Source organism: Rosa rugosa, chromosome 2, assembly GCF_958449725.1.
Source record: "Rosa rugosa chromosome 2, drRosRugo1.1, whole genome shotgun sequence".
Lineage (NCBI taxonomy): Eukaryota > Viridiplantae > Streptophyta > Magnoliopsida > Rosales > Rosaceae > Rosa > Rosa rugosa.
The window spans coordinates 32,450,836-32,472,925 of NC_084821.1; the positions used below are offsets into that span (position 1 = coordinate 32,450,836).

General features: G+C 40.6%; 1 protein-coding gene across 1 annotated transcript; it reads left to right on the forward strand.

Annotated features, from left to right (window-relative positions):
- The first annotated feature begins 8,887 nt into the window (after nt 1–8,887).
- LOC133730639 (DUF21 domain-containing protein At1g55930, chloroplastic-like) lies at nt 8,888–10,570 on the forward strand. Its single transcript, XM_062158191.1, has 3 exons — nt 8,888–8,973; nt 9,501–10,056; nt 10,457–10,570. Exons 1-3 carry the CDS (start codon nt 8,888–8,890, stop codon nt 10,502–10,504), a joined length of 690 nt encoding a protein of 229 aa, XP_062014175.1. The 3' UTR covers nt 10,505–10,570.
- The last annotated feature ends 11,520 nt before the right edge of the window (nt 10,571–22,090 follow it).

Consider the following 22,090-nt stretch of genomic DNA (forward strand, 5'->3'; position numbering starts at 1 on the left):
TTTAGCCGTTCACGTGGTACTACGTTTGTACAAACGACTGTAAGGCAATTAAAACCCAAAAAAATCTAGTCAACATGATAGAAAGACATGAGATGGGTGAATTTATCTGATCAAACTAGGGAAAAATCTAGAAGTAGTCATGCATACCGCTCTCATAATAGACGAGGGAGAGTCTCTGATTATGGGCTTGCTCTGCTTCCCCTAACCATTTGGTTAATTTTCCTAGCCATGAAAACTCGAAATCATGAGTAAATGATTATAAGTTTCTCAAATGACTACCATTATAGCTGAATCTCCCGAATTGAAATCAATTTAAAACAATTACAAAGATGTTATGGATCTAATCAGATTGAAAATGAAAAGGAGAGGAGGAGGTCCAAGATATTCACCATCTCGTCCTTTTGTCGAAAATTCGACTTTTACCATTTTTGCGTCATTTTTGTGTTGATTTTGTAATACCCCGAAAATTCAAATTAATTTCCGATGAGTTTTTGGAAATGATTTCGTGGTGGTGAGCACAAGTATGAAGCGTAGAGATGTTGTGGAATTAGTTCAAACAATTTTTATTCGAAAACTGAACGTTTTAGGGGAGGTCAGAGGAGTTGACTTTTTATACGTTCAAAATTTGAGAAAACTTCCTTCATGAAAGTTGTAGATCTGGTCGATACGATCGCGTGCATATGTGGAATGCAATATTCGGAGTTCGTATGAATAAGTTATGAATATTTGAAATTTGAGAATTTTCTATAAATAGGTGGAAAACTTGAATTTTTTCGGAAGGACGAAATTTTCTCAAAATTGTAATTTGGTCCCCCAAACTCTCCGTTCTCTCTCCTCCCTACGCGGCCAAACCGCTTGACCCGACCTGGACTCATCTTCGTCCTCCGCCGTCCTCCGGCCACGACCCGGCCATCCCTGGCTTCGCCGTGAGCCGTCCAGTCGCCTGGTGCCATCGCCTTGCATCGCCGCTGCCCCCAGACGTGGATCGAAGCCCCCCCAGAGCCTAGCATTCGACCCGACCGGATCTTGGCCGTGTCGGCGTTGCACGGGCCGATCCTCTCCATTTTCGTGATCTCCTCATCCCCCTGATCATCCCCATGTAAGTCTTTCATCATGATTTTGAGTGTAGAACACTAGATCAAGGTTTGACTTTTTCGACGTCCCTGATTTAATCTGAAATCTGATCGGACGCACAGGATTAATCCGACTTCCAAGCTTGATCTAGGACGATCTAGACCGAATCTCGCTTAGCTCCAGGTATGAAAGTCGATCAACCCTTCATTTTGAACCAGTTTGTAGTTGGTCACTTTGCCATCTGAGGTTGTTGACCGGCGTTGACCGCCACGTTGACCGCCGTCTAACCTCCGGGTGTGGCGGCGCGTCGGACCCTTTTTTGAGTTTTCATTATCTAGGCGATGATCTACGCATCCATACGAGCGTTTTGATATATAACAAGGTTATGTTAGAAAAAGTTGATAAATAGTAGATTTACGTTTTTACGTTACTATTTAACGTTTTTACGTTTTATCTTCAGTTTACGATCTGCGAAGATCTGACCATCGGTTTTACTTCAAATTTAGATATGTTGATCGTATGACTGTCCCGATGACTTTGTGTGGTCACGGGCGAAGATCCGACCGTTGGATCTTCGTATAATTGAGAAATGGTGATTCGGAAGACGATTCGTGAGAATCCGACCGTCAGATTTTCGTATAATTTTGAGGAGATGTTTGTTAGAGTGATTCAAGAAGATCTGACCGTTGGATCTTCGTGATAATTTTGGAGGATGATCCTAAGGGCGATCCGTGAGGATCCGACCGTTGGATCATCATATAAATTCGATCTGACCGTTGGATCATCATTAAATTAGAATCCGACCGTTGGATTTCCGTATATGTGTGGTTTATGAATGATTGCTAAGTTAAGATCGTATCTGACTAGGTGATTGACGGTTTGAGTTGGTGTACGATTGTGGATCGTATTTTGAGCTGTTAAGAAGACGCAGCGGGATTAGAGGTGAGTAAATCTCACATGGTTCATATTACGAACCAAATGTCGTTAATTTCTTTATTTATATTGTGATTGAAGTGAAAATGTGTTGGAATTACATTATATCATGTAATTGTTGTTTTTTTTGTGAGAAAACATAAGTGAGTTGAAGTGTAACATTTGAGTCAGATAAGACATTTTTTTTAAATGTTTTGATCTACGGATCTTGTCACAAGTGGTGACTGAGGCAAGATTTTCGTAAGCGTGAACCTTGGCCAAGGTGACACATTACGTAAAATTCAGTTAGAGCTCTAGTCTGTCTGCCATAGTATGACATGAATCAGCGAGTTGGACTACTCGGGATTTCATGAATACAGTATGACATGAAAGTAGAGAGTTGAATTACTCTTGATCATGAATACATTTTTGAAAGTTAACGTATGACATGAAAGTAGAGAGTTGAATTACTCTTGATCATGAATACATTTTTGAAAATTTCTAGTATGACATGAATCAGCGAGTTGGACTACTCGTGATCATGAATACAGTATGACATGAAAGTAGAGAGTTGAATTACTCTTGATCATGAATACACCTTTATTATTTAAAATGTGTCGAGTGGTGAGTGATGAGATTTGTTGGAAAATGGTTTGGAAATGGAGGTGGAATGATTTGTTTTGAGTTGGGTTGAGTGGTAAGGATTGAGGTTGGGGGTGTTTACTTGAGTTAAAGTATTTGTGAGATAATAAAATCAACCTTTCCTTCTTGTTACTCATACGAGCTTTGCAAAAAGCTTACCGGGTTTTGTGTTGTTGCAATCCCGGTACACTATTCAAACGGTGTAGCGGGTAATCCTACAGGTCAGGAAAATCAGGAAGGTGATCGAGCTGCGTAGAGTAGCTGCATTTGTGTGAATCTGACTTTCTTTTGTGAGGTGTGTTATGCTCATTTGAGCTACATTTATATTTGGAGAGAGTGTGCTGTAATCAATAAACTCCTTGAGGATTTGGTTATGTAATATTGGGTGGTGTGAGGTGTGTTTGTTCTGAGAAAAAAATTCAGAACGTTATTGTAATAATTATTATTCATGTTTCGGATTTGAATTTGTTATTCAAAATTCGGGGCGTGACAGATTTCGGCGACTCCGCTTATTTCCTACAAAATAAATAAGTAAATGTGAATTGATTACATATTAATTGACTTGGAATATCATACTAATCAGCATGGTAAGGTTCTAACTCTCTCCAAAAACCTCGGCCGCTGCCCCTAAGTTTTTTCGATTTTCCTCTCGTCCGGCGGCGCTCGAGATCGGCGTTGGTTTCGCCGCGCAGGTAATGGGCGGCTGCCGGACGGGTACTTGAAAGCTATGCTGGTAGTCTCATGAGTGGGATGTGGCTCAAGGTGTTGTGCGGATTGGGTGATGCATGGGTCAATCGGATTGTGCAGGTACGGTGGTGGTCGACGGGCGTCCATGACCTGTGGCGGTGGGCATCTTCGGCAGGGAATTTCCAGGACCAGTGGCGGCGTGGCTATGGTGGTTTCTTGGCAGATTGGTGTGGCGGCGGGGTTTTGGTGGTCTGGGATGATCGCTGGGGCAACGTGGCTATGGTGAATCTGTTTCGGATCGTGCTGGCGGTGTAGCTAAGTGGTTTTTCTGGCCGGTTCCGTGGGGAGGTTGCGGCGGATGTAGGTCGGGCGGTGTGGTAGGCGACTGGAGGTGGGGATGGTGGCGGACTCGGGTCATCCCTTTGCTGCTGGGCCTTGAGCTGGACCCTTTTCTCTTAGGGTTGCTCTTTATCTGGGCTAGGATGTTTTGCCCAAGGCCCATCCTATGTTTTTGGCCTTCTTATTTAGTCATTTTGATTAAAATAATTCCCTACTTTGTTAGGGAGCTATGCTTCTAGTTTTTTAGTGAGTGTCATCGAGTCTTGTTTACTCGGCCTATTTACTATGTAGTAATTAATAGTCTATAGGCTTCCTTTTGGAGCATTGAACCATCAAATGATTGGACCTAATCTATGTATCACTGTGCTACTACCACAAACTCTTTATCTACCCCTTGATGGTAGAGGGAGGATATGTAATTGCCCTTTCTGGCTTTCGATGAATGATAGTCGCCCTATTTGGGTTTGTTCAAAAAAAAAAAATATTAATTGACTTGGAGGTTAACTTATTTTTAGTATTTAGAATGCAACGCACATGAAATTGCATGTAATCAGTAGGCAGTTATTTTTTTTTTTTTTTTTTTTTTTTTTTTTTTTTTTTTGACCTCGAATTAAAAGGTACCTTAAAATTTAAAGAAAATTTGCATTAGCAACGTCACATAACATCATTGTTGCAACAAATATTTACCGCATTTCAAAGACAATTGTTACATAAGAAAATTTGTCAAATTATATCAATTGCCTGTATTTATTCATAATTTGCACACACTTTGGTACATTATTTCACGCCGCCAGTATTGCTAAATTTTTTTTTAAATACATAAAGGGTGGTTCTAGTTGGACCTCCAAATTTGATATTTGGACTTCTCATACTTATTAAACCTCCAATTCACTTTTATGAATACTTAAAAAGCTAACTACACTTCTTAATTTTACCAAAAACACCCTCGAACAATTGAATTTTTATTTTCAACAAATTTTTTTTTAGCTCTATCAATTCAATCATGAAGAATTTTGTGAGTAATATAGTCCCTTCTCTCTCGGAGTTAGGGTTTGAGAGTCGCTCTGGACCAGCGAAAACTGAGATGTTGATTGATTCCAGTGAGGGAGCGGTGGAGCAATTGTCGGGGGGAATGGCGAAGAAGAGGCGCGTAATTGCTGGAGATGATCTTAGTTGCTTTCCACAAGTTGGGCCGCCATCAAGGGAAAGGACGGAGTTAACGGAGAATCGAGTTATTGCTGACAACCTTCCTTCACTAGACCTGATTGCTATCTCTAAGGAAGGAAATGTAAACTCAAATTTGAAGGCGGTAAATAAGGAAGGAGAGGAGGGAATTGTGGTGTTCAATTCAAATTCAAATTTGAGGCTATTAAGTGGGGCTGAGAGTTTGGAGGCATTGGTGGAGCCAGCAAATGGGTCGGGGTCTGTTCTTGGGCCTGTATCATCCAATGAGTTGTCTCCTTCTCACCCTGGGCCTTCTAAAAAGAAGAAGCCCAATCTGAGAGCTGGTGCAGTTAGTAAGCATATTGGTAGCAGTAGTCCAAGGAAGTCGAGATCTGTGGAGAAGAAACAGGTAGTTGTAACTTCTGAGTCCTCACCTAAATTGCCTAGGAAGGTAGCCAAGGCAGGGTTAGGTGGTAAACGGGGTTTCCCGGTTGGTGGTGGTGGTCGTCGTTGGAGAGGGGGTGGTGTGAGTTCAAGCCGGAAGCAACAAGTTCAGCTTATAGATAAACTTAAATTCGTGATTGGTCTCGAAGAAAGGACCCATCACGAGCAATGTTAATCCTATCTTGGAATGTGCGTGGGTTGGGGAACCCGCACAATTTCCAGACTCTCAAGCGTTTGCTACAGATGCATCCCCCAGATGTATTTTTTCTTATTGAAACAAAAAAGAAGAAGCCTGTAATGGAAGATTTGTGTAGTCAGTTGGGTTATGCAGTTAGTAGTGTAGGTAGAGAAGGCAAGAGTGGGGGGCTGGTGTTAGGCTGGAAGAAAGATGTGAAGATAGATATCATTGGCTGGTCGCAAGCTCACATTGATGGCTGCTTAGAGCTTGCTTCTGGTCCAATGCGAGTTGTAGGGTTCTATGGTAACCCTGACGCATCGCTCAGGTGGAGTTCGTGGGAGCTAATGAGGAAGATTTTCAGCACTATAAGGGGACCAGGATTTATCTTTGGGGACTTTAATGAGATTTTGACTTCTGAAGAAAAGATTGGTGGTAGTAGCCGACCAGAAGCTCAGATGAGACGTTTTAGAGAGGTGGTTCAGGAATGTAGACTGCTGGATATTTCGTACTTAGGGCCAGCTGTTACTTGGTCGAATGGCCACACTCTGGAGAGATTGGACAGAGGTTTTCTTAATGATCCAGCTAGGGTTATGTGGCCTACTTTGCATGAGAAGCATATTGATCCTGGGGCTTCAGACCACTTAGCTCTCTTATTTAATACGGAAGGTAGTGGATTTCGGGTAGCTCCAAGGGGGAAAATAAGGTTTCAGTTTAAACCCTTTTGGACGAAAGTGGAGACTTGTAATGAGGTGGTGAGAAGCAGTTGGCAAGCAAATGCAGGGGATGTATGAGTGTGGAACTGTTTGTCGGCTGTTGGTAGTGCTCTGAAGGTGTGGAATGAGGAACAGGTCAGGAATGTACCTAAGAAAATTAATTCCTTGCGGTTGGAATTGGAAAAGTTTCTTTTTGACGACCTGGATGCTGGAAATCAGTGGAAAAGAAGGCAGGTTAAAGAGGAGTTATCAAAATATGTCAGTTACAATGATGAGGTTTGGAAATAGAGGTCGAGAATTGATTGGTTAAGGGATGGTGATAACAATACGAAGTTCTTTCATAATTATGCAAAGGCTAGAGGTTGGAGGAACTTTATTTCGGGTGTTAGTGATGTTAGTGGTCAGTGGCATGAGGATATTGTTGGTATTCAAGGGCCTTTGTGGATTATTTCCAACACTTATTCACTTTGGAAGGTAGTGCACATGAAGAGTTGATCCTTGATGCTCTTCCAGTGGTGGTTGATCAGGAGATGAATGAATTCTTGAATACTCTGTTTTCTAGAATGGAAGTAGATCAAGCGCTCAAACAGATGGCACCAAACAAATCTCTGGGAATGGATGGTTTATCAGCCCTATAATATCAGGAATATTGGAATGAAGTAGGGGAGGATATCACTACTTTTTGCCTACGTGTTCTCAATGATGTGGCAGATGTTTCTCCCATAAATCACACGCTGATTGCCCTAATACCAAAAATTGAGCATCCTTGTAATGTAACTGATTATAGACCAATCAACCTCTATAATGTGGTGTATAAGCTAATCTCAAAAACCACTGTCAACAGGTTGAAGGTGATGCTGCCAAAGATCATTTCCCCGTATCAAAGTGCCTTTGTCAAAAGCCGACAGATTCATGATAACATCATCACGGCCTTTGAAATGGTTCATACCATTTGAGCTAATAGAAATTAGGAGGCACCCAAGCTAGTTCTCAAGCTTGATATCAGTAAAGCATATGACAGGGTGGAGTAGGGGTTTCTAGAAATGATGATGTTGAAGCTTGGCTTTGCAGATCCATGGGTTAACCTGATTATGAGGTGTGTGTGATCAGTGAGATTTTCAGTTCTGTGGCAAGACCAGCTGGTTAGTGATTTCCTGCCCACGAGGGGCCTTCAATAAGGGGATCCACTCTCACCTTTTCTCTTTCTTTTATGTTATGAGGGATTGTCTACTTTACTGCAGAAAGCTGGGAGAGATGGTTTGATAAGCGGAGTTAAAACTGGACCGGGCTCCCCGGAGATTTCCCATCTTCTTTTTGCAGATGATAGTCTCATATTTTCTAATGCTAGTATGGAGGAGGTGATTGCTATGAAGCAGTGTTTATTGCTCTATGAGAGGGCAGCAGGCCAACAGATTAATTTTCAAAAGTCGGCAATTTCTTTTGGACCTGGTGTCTCTGCGGAACTGAAGCAAAGCATTCAAGATTTCTTGAGAGTTCCATGTGTTCCCTTTCATGTGAGATACCTTGGGCTTCCTACGGTGACGGGGAAAAGTAAAAAACAAATGTTTAAAAGGATCAATGACAGGTTGGATGCTCATATGAATGGTTGGCAAAGCAAATTTTTATCTAAGGCAGTAAGCTGGTGCTACTAAAGGCGGTAGCGCAGGCTATCCCCACTTATGACATGAACGTGTTTCGCCTCCCAAAAGGTGTGTGTCGTTCTTTTCAATCCAAAGTCTCGAAGTACTGGTGGGGGAATGGTAAAGGAAAGAGGAGTATTCATTAGGGTAAGTGAAGTCTGCTGTGTAAAAGTAAGAAGAGAGGTGACTGCTTTATTTGGGGTGACTGCTTGGATGATATGGAAAAATCAGAATGCATGCAGGTTTGGGGAGAACAAAATTTATGGTGAACAGATTGTCTTCCAAGCTGAAGAGTGGTTGAATAGCTTCTGCAAAGCCAATATGAGGCCAGTTCCTAAAGCTGCCAATTCAAGTTCCACCTCAGGTTCTTCAACTTTTCAGAGTTCTAGGATTGAGCAGTGGTCTCCTCCAAGATCGGGAAGATATAGGCTTAGTTTGGGATTGCTTTTGGAACCTGCTTTTGGTCCAAAAGCGCTTCTAGAGGAAAGTGAGGTTGTTTGGTAAACTTCAAAATTGTTGCTTTTGGGTGGAAGCGCTCACTATGCCAAAAAACCCTTCAGACGACAGAGCTTAGACGACAGACAGGTTGGTTTCTGTTGTCTGATATAATTTAACGACAGACAGTGTAAAAACTGTCGTCTGAATATAGCAACATACCATGGTAAGTTAGTTTTGAGAATTAAGTTTATTTTCAAACAACAGTTAACTGTCGTCTGGTCAAAGGAGATAAATTGATTTCGTTTTGGGTCGTAGCTTCTTTTTTTTGTTTGTATTCAGACAACATATATATGTCGTCTCGTCAAAGGAGTAAATTGGCTTTGGATTTTGTTGGAACTATTTTTTTTTGGCACAACATGAAGGAATTTAGTTCCAAACTTTTAATGATTTCTCTCTCCCCGACAAAGTTATCAAACCAAAAAGAATGGTTTCGCGCTGCACATTTTTCAGATTCCCTCCTCATCCAATTTTCAGATTCCCTCCTCACCCATATCGAACTCCCTCTTAGCTTGCTTATTACAACATAACAAAAAAACAAATTGGTTTCTCTCCTTTAACCCAAGCCCACTCAGATCTCGCCTCCTAATCTCGCAGCTATGTCTAAAGCTCGCGTCGCCGTCGACATCAACGTCCTCCGCCGCAAGGATTTTCGGGACTACGAGTCCTTCATCGTCCAATGGGGGTAAGTAAACCCTAATCTAATCTGATTCCTTGATTTTTTCAATCTGATTTTGAGTTGTTGTCAACTGGGGATGAAGGGGATTAGACGAGAAAGGAAAAAAGAAGAAGAAGAAGGAACAAGGACAACGAACGGAGGAGGAGAAAGGGAGAGAAGAAAAGAAAAGAAAAGAAAAGAAGAAGATGGGAAGGGAGAAAGAGATAGAGATTTTGGGCTCGATGATGAGTTGGTCTTATGGATAGTTTCTGTTCTAAAATAGGATTTTGGTCTAGGAGTTTCGGGTACTGCAACTAGGAAGATGTGAGAATTTGATCTCATGATCTTGGAATTTCACCATCGAAATTCCGGATGTTGAAGAATTGAAAGAAGTTGAGCAGAACTTCTAGAGCCTTGTTTTCATTCTAGTTCTGGTCCTGTTTAGGATTTGAGGTGAGTGACTTCTTTACTTTACAATTTTACTTGATTTCTATATTGCTCTATTGGTTTATGCTTTGATTTCTATAATGTTGGGTATCTGTTGTCATGTGAAGAAAGCTTGTCAACAATGCATACAGATTGAAACTTTCACATAAGGGTTTCTGTACTAGTGCAGCTGCTAAAGTCTCAAGCTCCAATGGTGCTCAACCAAGCAATGTAAAGCTCTTGAATTTTTCACCCTTGTTTTATTTTTCTTGTGGTTTTCGGAGGTTCTTAGGTCCAAGATGCGAGGGAGTTGACTTGTTTGCTAATAGAGCTCGTTTGAGAGCTGTAGGTAAAGATAGTGAGAGTTCTAGTGGTACAAATGCTGTTTTGGGTTCGAGTTTTGATTTTGTTAGGGTAATGGTGAAGTGTGGAGTTGTTTTAGCAGCTATGGTTTGTGGGGTTTTGGTGTATGGGTCTAGGAGAGCTTTTGCTGTGGAGGGTGTGGTCAATGCAAGTTATGGGGTTGTTGACAAGTGCATATTGATGTTCAGAAATGCTTGGCCGAAGACGCTGCTGGTTCTTCAAGTTTTTAAAGAGCAGGGTTTGATTTTGGCGGCGCTTTTGGGTCTCTCGGCTTTTTTCTCAATGGCAGAGACTTCGATTACCACGCTATGGCCTTGGAAGGTATGAACTTTATGTGTTTTGGCCTTCTGGGTGCCTATGTTTTGATATAGTTCTGTGTTTGAAGTGTATCAACTAATTAGTGAATGATAGACTGCATTAGAATCTTGGAAGAATGCGAATGATCTAAACCATTAAAATTTTGAAAGAATGTGAGTAACTAACCTATTAGAATCTTCAATTAGCACATTTGCCTCGGAATGTATGAGCTTTTACTGGTTTTGGCCTTCTGGATGCCTATATCTAAATAATGTGTTGTCTTTGGAAAGTATCATTATCCAGTGAATTTACACACTTTAGAATCTTCATAAGCATGGCAATGATCCAAACCATTGATTTGAAAGAATGCGAGTGAGCTAACCTTTCTTTCGTCATGAAGTTGAACATTTCTTTCTTATTGTAGAATTTACTTGTGTACTCAGTGTTGTCAATATTGGAGCAACTACTTTAGTTACAGAGGCTGCAACAGCGATATTTGGTGAAGCTGGTGGTGCAGCAACTGGAGTAATGATTGTATGTCTCATTTTCCCTGTCTGATACGATACATAGTTGAAGGTTTTAAAGTCTGTTTGTGACAAACTGGGTGCTAGTCAGTTTAAGTTTTAGTGGTCCTTATATCATTGAGCAAGGATATATTTTGTGTGAGTAAATATGCTAAGCATTACATATACATAGAAGAATGCATATACTTTTTTTCCAGGTGGCACCTCCATGCAATTTAACTTTTGATTGATAATTGTAACTCCCTAGGTCTGGTTAGTTAGCGTAATTACTTATAAGCTTAGCTAAGATTTCCACAGTGTAATTTGATAATACACTCATGCTCTTTAAATTTCCACAGTGTAGTTTCTTTTAAGTTATATAATATTCAATATGTTGTCAGGATTATCTGACCCTTATGTTAAGGGTCAATTGGGCCTTTACCGGTTCAGGACGAAGACACAAAAGAAAACACTGGCTCCAAAATGGCATGAAGAATTCAAGATGCCCATTATTACATGGGATTCATCTACTGTGCTATCTATTGAAGTTCGTGACAAGGACCGATTTGTTGATGATTGCCTTGGGTTTGTTTCTGAACTTATTTAGAGGTTATTTAATTGATCAGTATTCAGAAGTTGATGAATTGAATGACTTAGGGATACCAGAATATGGGCAGGCTGTAGATTTAGTTGCTGTCACTACAAAGCTTTTCATATTATTTTGTTGAGTCTTGAATCATCGCTTTAACCAATGTTAATGAATTTTTGTGTGTTACTTTTGTTTTGCCTGACTAAGTTTTTTCCCAAGTCAGTTTTTGTTTGCCGGTCTAACTTACCTTATTCTGTATCCAGATTCTGCTCCATTAACATTGGTGAGTATAGAGATGGCCAGAGGCATGACATGTGGTTGCCTCTTCAGAATATAAAAACAGGAAGGATCCATCTTGCAGTAACTGTGGTTGAAGATAATCCCAAGGTATTTTTGACTTCCTCTTAATTACTTATGCTCTACTAATAAGGTAATGCAATCTAAAGAATTCATAGGTCTAGTTTCTGGATAAATAAGAATTTAACCACAGGCTGATCAAGTGTGCACTCCGTCTTGGACTTGAACGTGTTACGTATATGCAGGGGGGTGATAATTGATATAGCTTGAGTAACTAATATTCTTCAAGACTACTAACTCAGTCAAGTTTATTTTACTTCTCGTTTGATATTAGCAAATCCAACTTTAATAATGTTCTTGGCTGGAAACAAGGCTGACTTGGAAGAGAAGATAAAAGTAGGGACTGAGGTATATACTCAATACTACCTTCCCCTGTTAATTTTTTTGTTACCTCTATTCATGAAGTATAGTCAACTATACATTTGCATCTCGATTGAGTGGTCAATGAGTTTTCTGCTTGATACTGTTAATCAAGCAATTTGACTATAAAAGTTTTACTTGTATTTCATGTGTTTAGCCCATTAATGGTAACTGAACTAATGTTGGTTGATGTTGTCACAGAAAAGTAGTCCTCACTTAGGAAGCAGAGATCTAGCAGGGCAGAAATGGTTAGGAAGCAGAGACAATACGTAGTCTGCAGAAGGCAAGCAGAAAACAAATAGTGAAGTCTTTGACCATTGCGCAATAGATACACTGCTGATTTCTTATGGGACAAGTACACTCTTCATGAAGGACCTTTTGAGGAGGTTGGAGCAACGTGCTGAAACTTTTATCAATGGGGTAGATTAGTTTATGCTGCTGTTAACAAACCCTATTTCATGGTTTGAGTATGATTTTCATCATTGGGATATATGATAATACATTGGAAGTTATATGTCTTTTTAAATAATATCAAACAATAGAAAGTTACCAACAACTATGGTTTGAAACAAGTACACACAACAGAAAGATCAAAGATACTTCAAGCATCTACACATTCAAAGGACATTTAAATGTCCTTTTACAACAAGAGAGACAATAGATAACTAATAGTGGATGTTGTTTTAATAAAGTTCACACAACAGATTTGGCAAAGAAACATGGAAATTCTACACATTCAGACGACATATTATTGTCGTCTCGCATTAAAACAGACAATAGATTATTTGTAAAGTCTGTTGCTAGAGTTTGACGACAACAACATTTGACTGTCGTCTGATATCATATTTAACCACATATACTACCATTTTGTGCATATCTGAGCAACATTCAGACGACAGATATATTTTTGGTGACTGTCGTCTGAGTCACCTTCTGACGTCGGGTATTGACTGTCGTCTGAACACCAATCAGATATCAGCTTAATAGACGACAGATTTTCTTCATATCAGACGACAGTCAAAGTCTGTCGTCTGAAGGGTTTTTTGGCATAGTGGCTTCTCTGGGCAGCAGGAAATCAGAAGCTACTATTAGTAGCTTTTGAAAATGGCTTTTGCGGAACTCGGCTGAAAACATGGAAGATTTAATGAAGTTAAGCCAACTACCTATTTTATCCTCATCCTTTTCTAATCGATCGAAATACAACAGAGCCAACAATAAGCATACATCCACAACCCATTCCATTTCTGCACCGAGCAAAACAGTCTCAATACACATGGAGTATGAGAATGAAATTTACCTTTACTATGTTAATAACGATTATTGCTACTGTGTGTAGCTTCGAACACGATCACTGAACATGATGTTTTCTAACTTTGAAGCCAACACCCTGCTACCCTCCAATTCCACTCGGGTTTGCACTCCACTACATAGATTCTGAAATTGAGTGCTACCAAGCCCAGTTTCTTGCTCTAGGATGATCATCAATGTCGAAATCAAACCACGAAGCCTAGCAAACTGCCGTGCACAGTGAGCTCCGTTGGCACCGAAAACAACCAAAAATCCCATTCGATCATAACTCATGCGAAATCGAAAATTATGTGTACTATCGTGTAGAGCGTGAAGAGAAGATCAATTTCTATACCTCAAGCATCGACAACGGTGATCTGAGTCCCCGGAAAAGCTTCAAGCTTCCAAGCTTCGAATCTCTCTCCAAGATCCTTGCATGGACGATCCATCACCATAGACGTGTCAGCGCTGAGAAGAGGAGTCGAACGCCAGTGGTTCGCCGCCAGGATATGGCCGGACGGACGAGTTCCAGCAGGATCTCATTTTCGGGTAGTCAGGTCGCGTCACGGGTCAGAGGCGCTCATCCCTTCTCCAACCTTCTGGATCGATCTGATTTGGTCCATCCCCTTTTAAACAACATCTAACGGCCAAGATCAGTCGGTGGAGAAAGTGAACAGCTTAGATCGCTCCTCCTGATTTTCTATTTGCCTTTAATAATTTCTTTAATCCCCAAAACTTCCAAAATTCGTAAAAATTAGCTCGGGTATCCGAAAAATTCTTCGAAAATTCTCACGGACTCGTTGTGTTGTGTACTTTACTCTCAAACCCTTAAATCAAGAATTTCTCCCAGTGAAAAATTCTGAAAAATATTTCCGAGCACCATTAATAATTTTCGAGATCGTAAATAAATAATTATCAAATGATCTCAGTTAAGCTCGATAAATTTTTCGGGGCTCACATGTATTTTTCTATCGAAAGATTGGGTCTAGTGCAAGTTGTGGGAGTTGTGGTTTCAGGGAAGAGACACAATTCATTGTTTGTGGGACTGTAAAGTAGCTATTGATGTGTAGAAAAATACTTTCTTGGTGGATGTCTGCAAAGTCTGGAAATAACGAAATTTCATGGAGCTTTTTAATCATGTTGCAACTGTTGCTAAAGATTGGGAGCTAGAATGGTTTGCAGTGATTGCTAGGTTTTTATGGCAAAATATAAATTGCAGAGTTCATAGGAAGAATGTCTCACAAGCCCTTGAGTTAATTAACATGGTTGCTGCTTGGTTTGATTTTAATAGTACAGTACAAAAAGGAGATGATGAGATGAGTAATGTGCCTAGTGTATTAACATGTATGACCATTTTGGTAATTATATCCAGTCAAAGCACTTTTGTCTTGCAACTTACCAAACACTTAGAAATTGCTTTTTGTTCTCACAGCACTTTTAAAAACAGTTGACCAAACACTCAGCTACTTCTTCTCACAGCAAGTTCGGAAGTGCTTCCTCTCACAGCACAGCAATCCCAAACTAAGCCATAAACCAACATGGATGCTGCATGTGATCTGAAGAATGGCAAAGTGGGACTGGGTGCAATGGTTAGAGATGAATATGGGAACATGAAGGGTGCATTGACGCATCATCTGTGTGGAGGTCTTTTTGTACATGCTAGTGAGGCCTTAGTTGTTCTCTTTGGAATGAGGTTTTGTCTAATGGAGGGGCTCACGAAGATTGAAGTAGAATAAGATGCTTTGAATGTAATCAATGCATTCCATTGTGTTGAAGGAGACCTGAGCATGCAAGGAGCACTTTTTGATGAAATTCGATATCTCAAGCATGCTTTTGCTGAGATCACTTGGAGGAAAGTCGCTAGGAGCAGTAATAAGGTAGTTCATTGCCTTGCAAAGGAAGCTTTGGCTAGTGTTGGAATCAGATTCTGGAAGGAGGCAGGGCCTCCATGGCTCTTAGCTGCAGTATTAGATGACAGGTCAAATTGATTGTAGGGGCATGGCTTCGTATTTGAAGCCATCTTAGTCCTTGGGATGTAATGTCCAAAAGTTTAAATAAAATTCTTTTTCTGATAAAAAAAAAAAAAAAAGAATTTTGTGAGTGAGCTGGCTACATTTTTGGTGTACTTTTAGTGATGAAACCAGAAAGTGATTATTAGTATTAACCACGTGTTGCTATGCTTCTAAGGTGATGGATTCACAAGGAGGCAGAGCTAGGGGCCGAGGTAGACCCAGAGGCAAGGCTAGAGCCCGAGGTAGGGGCAAGATTCCTCTTGTTGAGGAGATCTTTGAGGAGGAGGTGGAGGCATCACACGTTGTGCAGCCTACTCCACCTATTGTGGACGTTAAAGATGCCACTCGTTTGTCAAAGTTGGCAAAAGAGATTTCAAGGCTGGGAGCAGTCCATTTCTAGGGAGGTACGGATCACATGTTGGCAGATCAATGGATCGAGAACATGAAGACCTACTTCGAGATGGTCATCTGTGACGACATTGAGAAGAGAAAGATAGCCTCGTATATTCTTCAAGACGATACACGGGTGTGGTGGAACTGCACTAGGGATGTGTCCACTGATAGGAGCATAAAATGCGACGTTTATAATTTCTAACTCCTTATATTTTGCTAAGTTATTTCCTTTAACTTGATCAATTTAACTTAGTTAGTGTTTTACAGGTAAAATGGAGTCTCAAAGTCCAAAAATGACTAAGGAAGGCATAAGTGGCGTAAAAATGGAGGAATATGAATAAATGGAAGTTCTCCCAATTTGACTAGGAAAAGGAATCCCAGTTGGAGTAGGAGTCTGAAGCTGACTTGGACTAGGAGTTTTACTTGAACAAGGAAACCCAATTATACTCAGATAAGGAAACCTAGTGTGATAAGGAGTCCCTATTGGATAAGGATTACTCAAGAAGGTTCCGGAAGAGTGTAGAAGCATCTTGGAAAAGAAGGTTGTATTCAACTAGGAAACCTGATTGCATATGGAGTTCTACTTGCACTAGGAGTCTTGTGGAAGCTAGGAGATGTCTTGGAAGACTCAAGAAGTATCTCGAAGCCGTGTGGAGGATCACATGCCGTGTACACTTCACCAAAGACACAAAGAATTCGGTTTTGCAAGGAAAATGGAGTTGGAATTCGAATTGGATTTGGATTGCTTTATGTCGTGAACTTCATGAAGCTTCTACATTATTCTTGACGTCAAGACTTCTACAAAGGCAAAGAGGACACGGATTGGGACTTGTGATGCATTCTTGAAGAAAATTAGAAGGAAATCCCGAATCAACACAACTTAGGAGAACTCAAATAGGAACGAATTGGGAGAAGCTTTTTGTCGTCACAATATAAATACCCATTCGGTTTCTCCACAATTTCAGTTTCTCACTTGTTCTCTCTAGTTTTCAGGTTTTTCAAAATCTTCAAGGAGCTTTTCCGTGACCATCCATCTTCCTTGCCGTGATCATCACTTGTGCAGCACCTTTGTAATGCCCCAGAAATTCGTATTTATTTTTCGAGGATTTTCCAGAATTTAATTTAGTGATTATCGGACGGTTTCGTGGCTCGTGGAAAGAGCGGAAGTGTTTCGGACGAATTGTTATTCGAAAAGTATGATTTTGGGAGGGGGGGGGGGGGGGGCAAAGGTTGACTTTTTATATGTTGGGTTTCTCCAAAAATGTCTCTCACAAAAGTCGTAGAGGTCGTCGATACGAGTTCGTGGGCGTGTGGATTGCGAAAATCGGAGTTCGTATGAGAAAGTTATGAGGGATTGAAAATTTGGCAAATTTCTATAAATAGGAAAATTTCCAGGATTTTTCATAAAACCCCAGAAATTTCCTTGTCTTATTTTCTTCCCCAAAATTCTCTCCGTTCTCTCTCCTCACCCCACGCGACCTGACCCAGACCCAGGCAACCCGACCCGCTTTTTTTGGTAGATTGCCGCGTTCTCTTGCCAAGCGACCACCATAGAACATTTCGTCGCCACCTCGCCATCCTCCTTCTGGTGCTCGACGGCGACCTAAACCCTAAACCCTAAACTCATTCTATTTTGTACTTCTCTCTTTGTTTCGAAATTATATGTATATATACATGTGTTTTTCGTTGCTCTCATGCTCTCTTATTTTCGTGTGACTTGTATGTGTTCTTTATAATATATGTGTTGCATGTAAGTACCCTTAATCCCTAGTTTGAACGATCCCTGCTTATTCTATACTAACAGTGTTTCTTTTCAGGGTTTAAATTCGCACTCTTCTCGAGCGTATCATCCACCATGACTTGGGATGAGTTTGTGGAACTCTTCAGGAAGAAGTACTTTCCGCCTTCAGTGAGGGAACAGTTGGAAAGGGAATTCATCTCGCTAGTCCAAGGGACTAAGAGTGTGAGGGATTATTAGGCGGAATTCTCAAGGCTGTATCGGTTTGTGAGACAGATGGATGTTGAGAGTTTGGCTATGAAGTTTTAGCGGGGGCTGAATGCTTCGATCAGGCGCGAAGTCGCTGTTCCGGAACTGAGGATGGTGGAACTCATTTTGGCTAAGGCTTTGGTCATTGAGCAAGAAAACCAAACTTTCCAGGAACATGAGTCAGCTGAGAGGGACTCTCAAAGGAAGGGAAAAGCAATTGCTGAGAGCAGTGAAGGGACAGACAATTAGGGTGGGTCCTGGAAGAGGTGGATGACTCATCAACAGGAGCCACCTAGGGAAGTAGCTGTGCCTGTTAGGGTTGCACCTGTGGGGCAGGTGGCAACCATGAGATGTTTCAATTGCAATGAGATGGGCCATATTGCCAGGGGTTGCATGAAGCCGAAGAATGTAATGTGCTTTAAGTGTGGCCAGGCAGGGCATTACTCCAGGAATTGTACCCAGGCACGAGGTGGGGGACAAGGAAATCAACAGAGGCAACTACCTTAGGGAAATGTGAGGGTGTTTGCTGTTGGTCAGTGATGTGCTCATATTTTCCTATATTGTTGTACCTCTTAATCTTGATATTTATGTTTAGTTCTCCTTGTTTATAGTCTATTTACTTAGTTTAGTGTGTTTATAGGTATGAAGAGCAAGGATGAGAAAAAGAAGGAAAAAGAGAGGAAAAGGATTGAAGGTGCTTTGCAATCCTAAAAACTGAAGCAGCCTCTGCAGAATGGCTAACTTTGAGGATTAAACTGTACTGATCCAGAGATAACCAGAAGACGAGCCTTATATGCACGGAAAGCCCTGAATGTCTAGTTTCTGGAGAATTTTACGGTTCGTGATTTAGATATTCCTAGAGAGAGATATGGCCGTTTAAGTACAGGCAGTTCAGTCGATACGCGGATCTGCGACGTGTTTCCAAGAGCTCGAGTTTTCAAGGCCTGAATGACTTAGCAAAATTCTGAGAAGATTGATCTAGCATTATGGACCATTTGAGAGCCCAACATATGTTTCCTTGGAATTTTAGGGTGCCACATCACCTTTCTTTTGTGCTAAGTTATTAAGGAGTTCCAGAGGCCTAAAGCAAGAAGGAAAAGTTGCACCTTATAAAAGGAGAATGTGTCAAGATAGAGGATTCACCATTCAATATCAGATTTTCATCAAAGAAAGCTGCTGCCATCACGTGTTCACCTTCCATCTCCATTCAACAAGTTCTTTTATGTTTTTAAGATTTTCTATTATGTTTTCTTTGAACATGAGTAGCTAAACTCCTTTTCTAGGGCTAGGATGAGGCCCTAGCATGATTGTTTACATGTTTTGATATTCAATTGATGGATTAATAGTTTCTTTTTGAGAAATTCTTAATCTCTGCTTGAATTGTTGCTTATGTTAAAGTTCTATTGATTCGCGACCTTTAGGGCTTTGCATCTAGTTATCAAAAGATGAATTTGAGGCGTACCTGCAATATAATTCAAATTAGCTTCATGAGATAAAGAATTGTGAATTACATTATTGTCGTACCTGAAGTAATGGTTTGCATGATTCCCTTGTTTTCTAGAATGTAATGAGTCCTATATGTTAAATTTATGCCGTACCTGGATAGACTGCATGCTAGGATATACGACCTCTGCCGTACCTGGAGAGAATCATACACTTAAGGAAAACTATGGTCTAAGTGTCGTACCTGAACTTAGATACGGGAATTGTTATCAAAAGAAACGAAAGAATCCATTGGTTGGTTCAAAACGTAGATAAGATTGCTTGTGGTTGATTCCGACACCCTAGGCTCATCATCATCATATTCTTACTTTCAATCATTATAGACTCTTTTCAATTTCAGTTTATTTAGATTCACTTTTTAAGTTTCTGTTTTCAAGTTATTTTCCCATTATCAACAACTATTTTCAAAACCGTGAAAATCATAAGTCTTAGTTTGAGTCATTGTGTGTGTCTTAGTCGATTTGTGCTTATTGTTTTGTGTGTTTTTCGTTTAATTAACGTAGGTTTTCATATTGTGAAGTGAACTAATATCCTCGTGGGAATGACAACCCCTTTTCTTCCATTACTATACTACATCCACCCTGTATACTTGCAGGAATTCCATCAGTCAGCAGGGTGCTAGGGAAGAAGGTACCTTACCTAATTCTGCTTTTGGTTGGTAGAATGACGTGTGATAGTAGTGTACTTATTTCCGGGTGTTGTGTTGTGTTAGGTTTTGCCCGTTGTGTATAGTTAGACTTTTGAGTGTGGCATGTTGTGTGATGCATCCTTCGTTGTTGTGGTAGTAGAGGGTCTCTACCACTTTGATTGTGATTGCATGGACAGGTGATGATTTATGTGTGGGTCAGGTGGGGCCAGACCTTAGCTTGATTTTGTGTCCCAAGATGGGTAGACACTTATTGAGTTGTGATGCATAGGCTATTATTGATTTGAGTTGAAATGAAGTTTGCATTTTCAATTCCTGTAATGCAAGGGTTGCATTATTGAGGAAGTGATAAAGATACTGTTGTGATAACAGGATTCTGGACTCTTGTGTGGTTTGTGTGTAGTGCAGCAGTCACAGAGTCTTTGTGGGGTAGTGTACGAGGATGAGATCCATGAAATGATTGGATTACCACCAGGCGGTATGGTAAAGATTCCTATTGTTGTAATACCAAGTAGGGTAACTGTATCTATTATTGATCGAGGTAAGTTGTACTGCCAGATGAGGGCATTTTTACTGAGGAACGAGAATTGCATGTGACGATGATTTATCTGTGCTTCTTGGCGTGGTACGTTTAAATTTTGGGATGAAATTTCTTTAAGGAGGGTAGAATGTAATACCCCGGAAATTCATTATTATTTTCTGAGGATTTTTCGGAATTAATTCAGTGGTTGTTGTTACGAGTACGTGGTTTGGAAATGGAGTGGAATTATTTTCAGACGAATAATTATTCAGGAAGCGTCATTTTAGGGGGGGCGAAGGTTGACTTTTTATACATTAGGTTTCTCCAAAAACTTCCTTCATGAAAGTAGTAGAGCGCATCGATACAATTTCATGGACATGTGGCACGCGTAAATTGGAGTTCGTATCAAGAAGTTATGGCTATCAGAAATTTCTGCCGTTTTTGGAAATCCCTATAAATAGAAATTTCTGTTTTGGGATTTCATTTATTGGTATTTGGAAAGTTTCCAAAACCAGAAGGCTAGCTTCGCTCTGTTCTCTCTCCTCAAACACAACTGACCTGACCCGGACCCGGTATTCTGACCCGGCCGGCGTTTCTTTGTCCGGCGACCTCTACCGGTGATACCTACTCAGATCGTTTCGCCACTTCCTTCCGGTCCTCTTTGTGGTTGCCTCTTAGCGACGATTCGCACTCACGGTGGCGCTGCAAGGCAGCGAAGTTAGAGGCAGTCTGACCCGATCGGAAATCTCACCTTCGGGGACGGCAGCGGCTCAAACTGGACTTGTTAGCTTCGTGGGAGCTTCCTCCTTTGACCCACGGTGGTAGTTTCGATCGATTCTCGGTGGTTTGCTACAACTCAACGTGAACAGTAAATATTGGACTTTGGACGGCGATCGACGGCAATCTAGGCTGAGTTGGCTTGAACTCCAGGTATTAAAGTTGCTCTACTTGGTATTCTTGACATTTTGGACGGTTGGATTAAGGTGGTTTTGAGTTTGGTCCGGCGGTGTATGCGATGCTGTGATGGCATTTCGGCCATGTAAGGAGCAGTTTCTTGTGTTATTTATCATCTACTGGTAGATATGAGCATTTTGATATATAATAAGTAATTTTTGGAGATCGTATGAGCATGTTAGGGTTTTTAACGTTTTCGATTCGCTCGGTTTTCGATCTGTGAGGATCCGGCCTTTCGATCGACTTGTGGTTTTGATATATCGATCGTAGAAGTATTCCAGAGACTTTGGGTGGTCTCGAAAGAGGTTACTGTTAGGATTTTAGTTCAAAATGGGGGTTTCTGACTTTAATCGCTTGTGATTTATGTAGTAAGTTGTGACCGTATGTGATTAGGTACTTGACGAAGTATTCTTGGACGGATATTTTGTGATTGTATTATCTCGGTTCTGTATAGAAGACGCAGCAGGATTCTGAGGTGAGTAATCTCACAATGTTCATTTACGATTCAAGTTATCTTATCGTTTTGGAAGTTATTTAGAATTAACTGCAAATTATAGTTGGTATTAGTGGCATTCCTGAGTGAATGACTATGTATATATATATATTTACGTGAAATATGTATATCCTTATGGATTGATGGGTGAATTAAACAGTATGTATGGGTTTCATTCTATTGTTATTTTGAGGCTTAACTTTTCGGGAAACAATGTTTTGGGAATTTCTATTGTTTGAAAAGTATCAAGATTTGGTGTGAGTTATTTAACGAGATTTCAATTGTTTTGATCAGACTACTGGGGATCTGAAGATCTGAAAGTCACGGGTTATGGCATCTCCTTTTAAATTGATTTAACATTTTAGGTCTAGAGTGACTTGCTTAAATGTTTTGAATCTGTTGACCGGGGGTCTGGGGATTTGGAGATCACGGGGTGACATCTCCTTTTCATTTA

Bases quoted from the DNA above. Each gene is read 5' to 3' on its own strand.
- LOC133730639 (XM_062158191.1), top strand. From the start codon at position 8,888: ATGTCTAAAGCTCGCGTCGCCGTCGACATCAACGTCCTCCGCCGCAAG. The intron at 8,974-9,500 runs GTAAGTAAACCC...TGTCATGTGAAG, and splicing joins TCCTTCATCGTCCAATGGGG to AAAGCTTGTCAACAATGCAT. The intron at 10,057-10,456 runs GTATGAACTTTA...TTCTTATTGTAG, and splicing joins CCACGCTATGGCCTTGGAAG to AATTTACTTGTGTACTCAGT.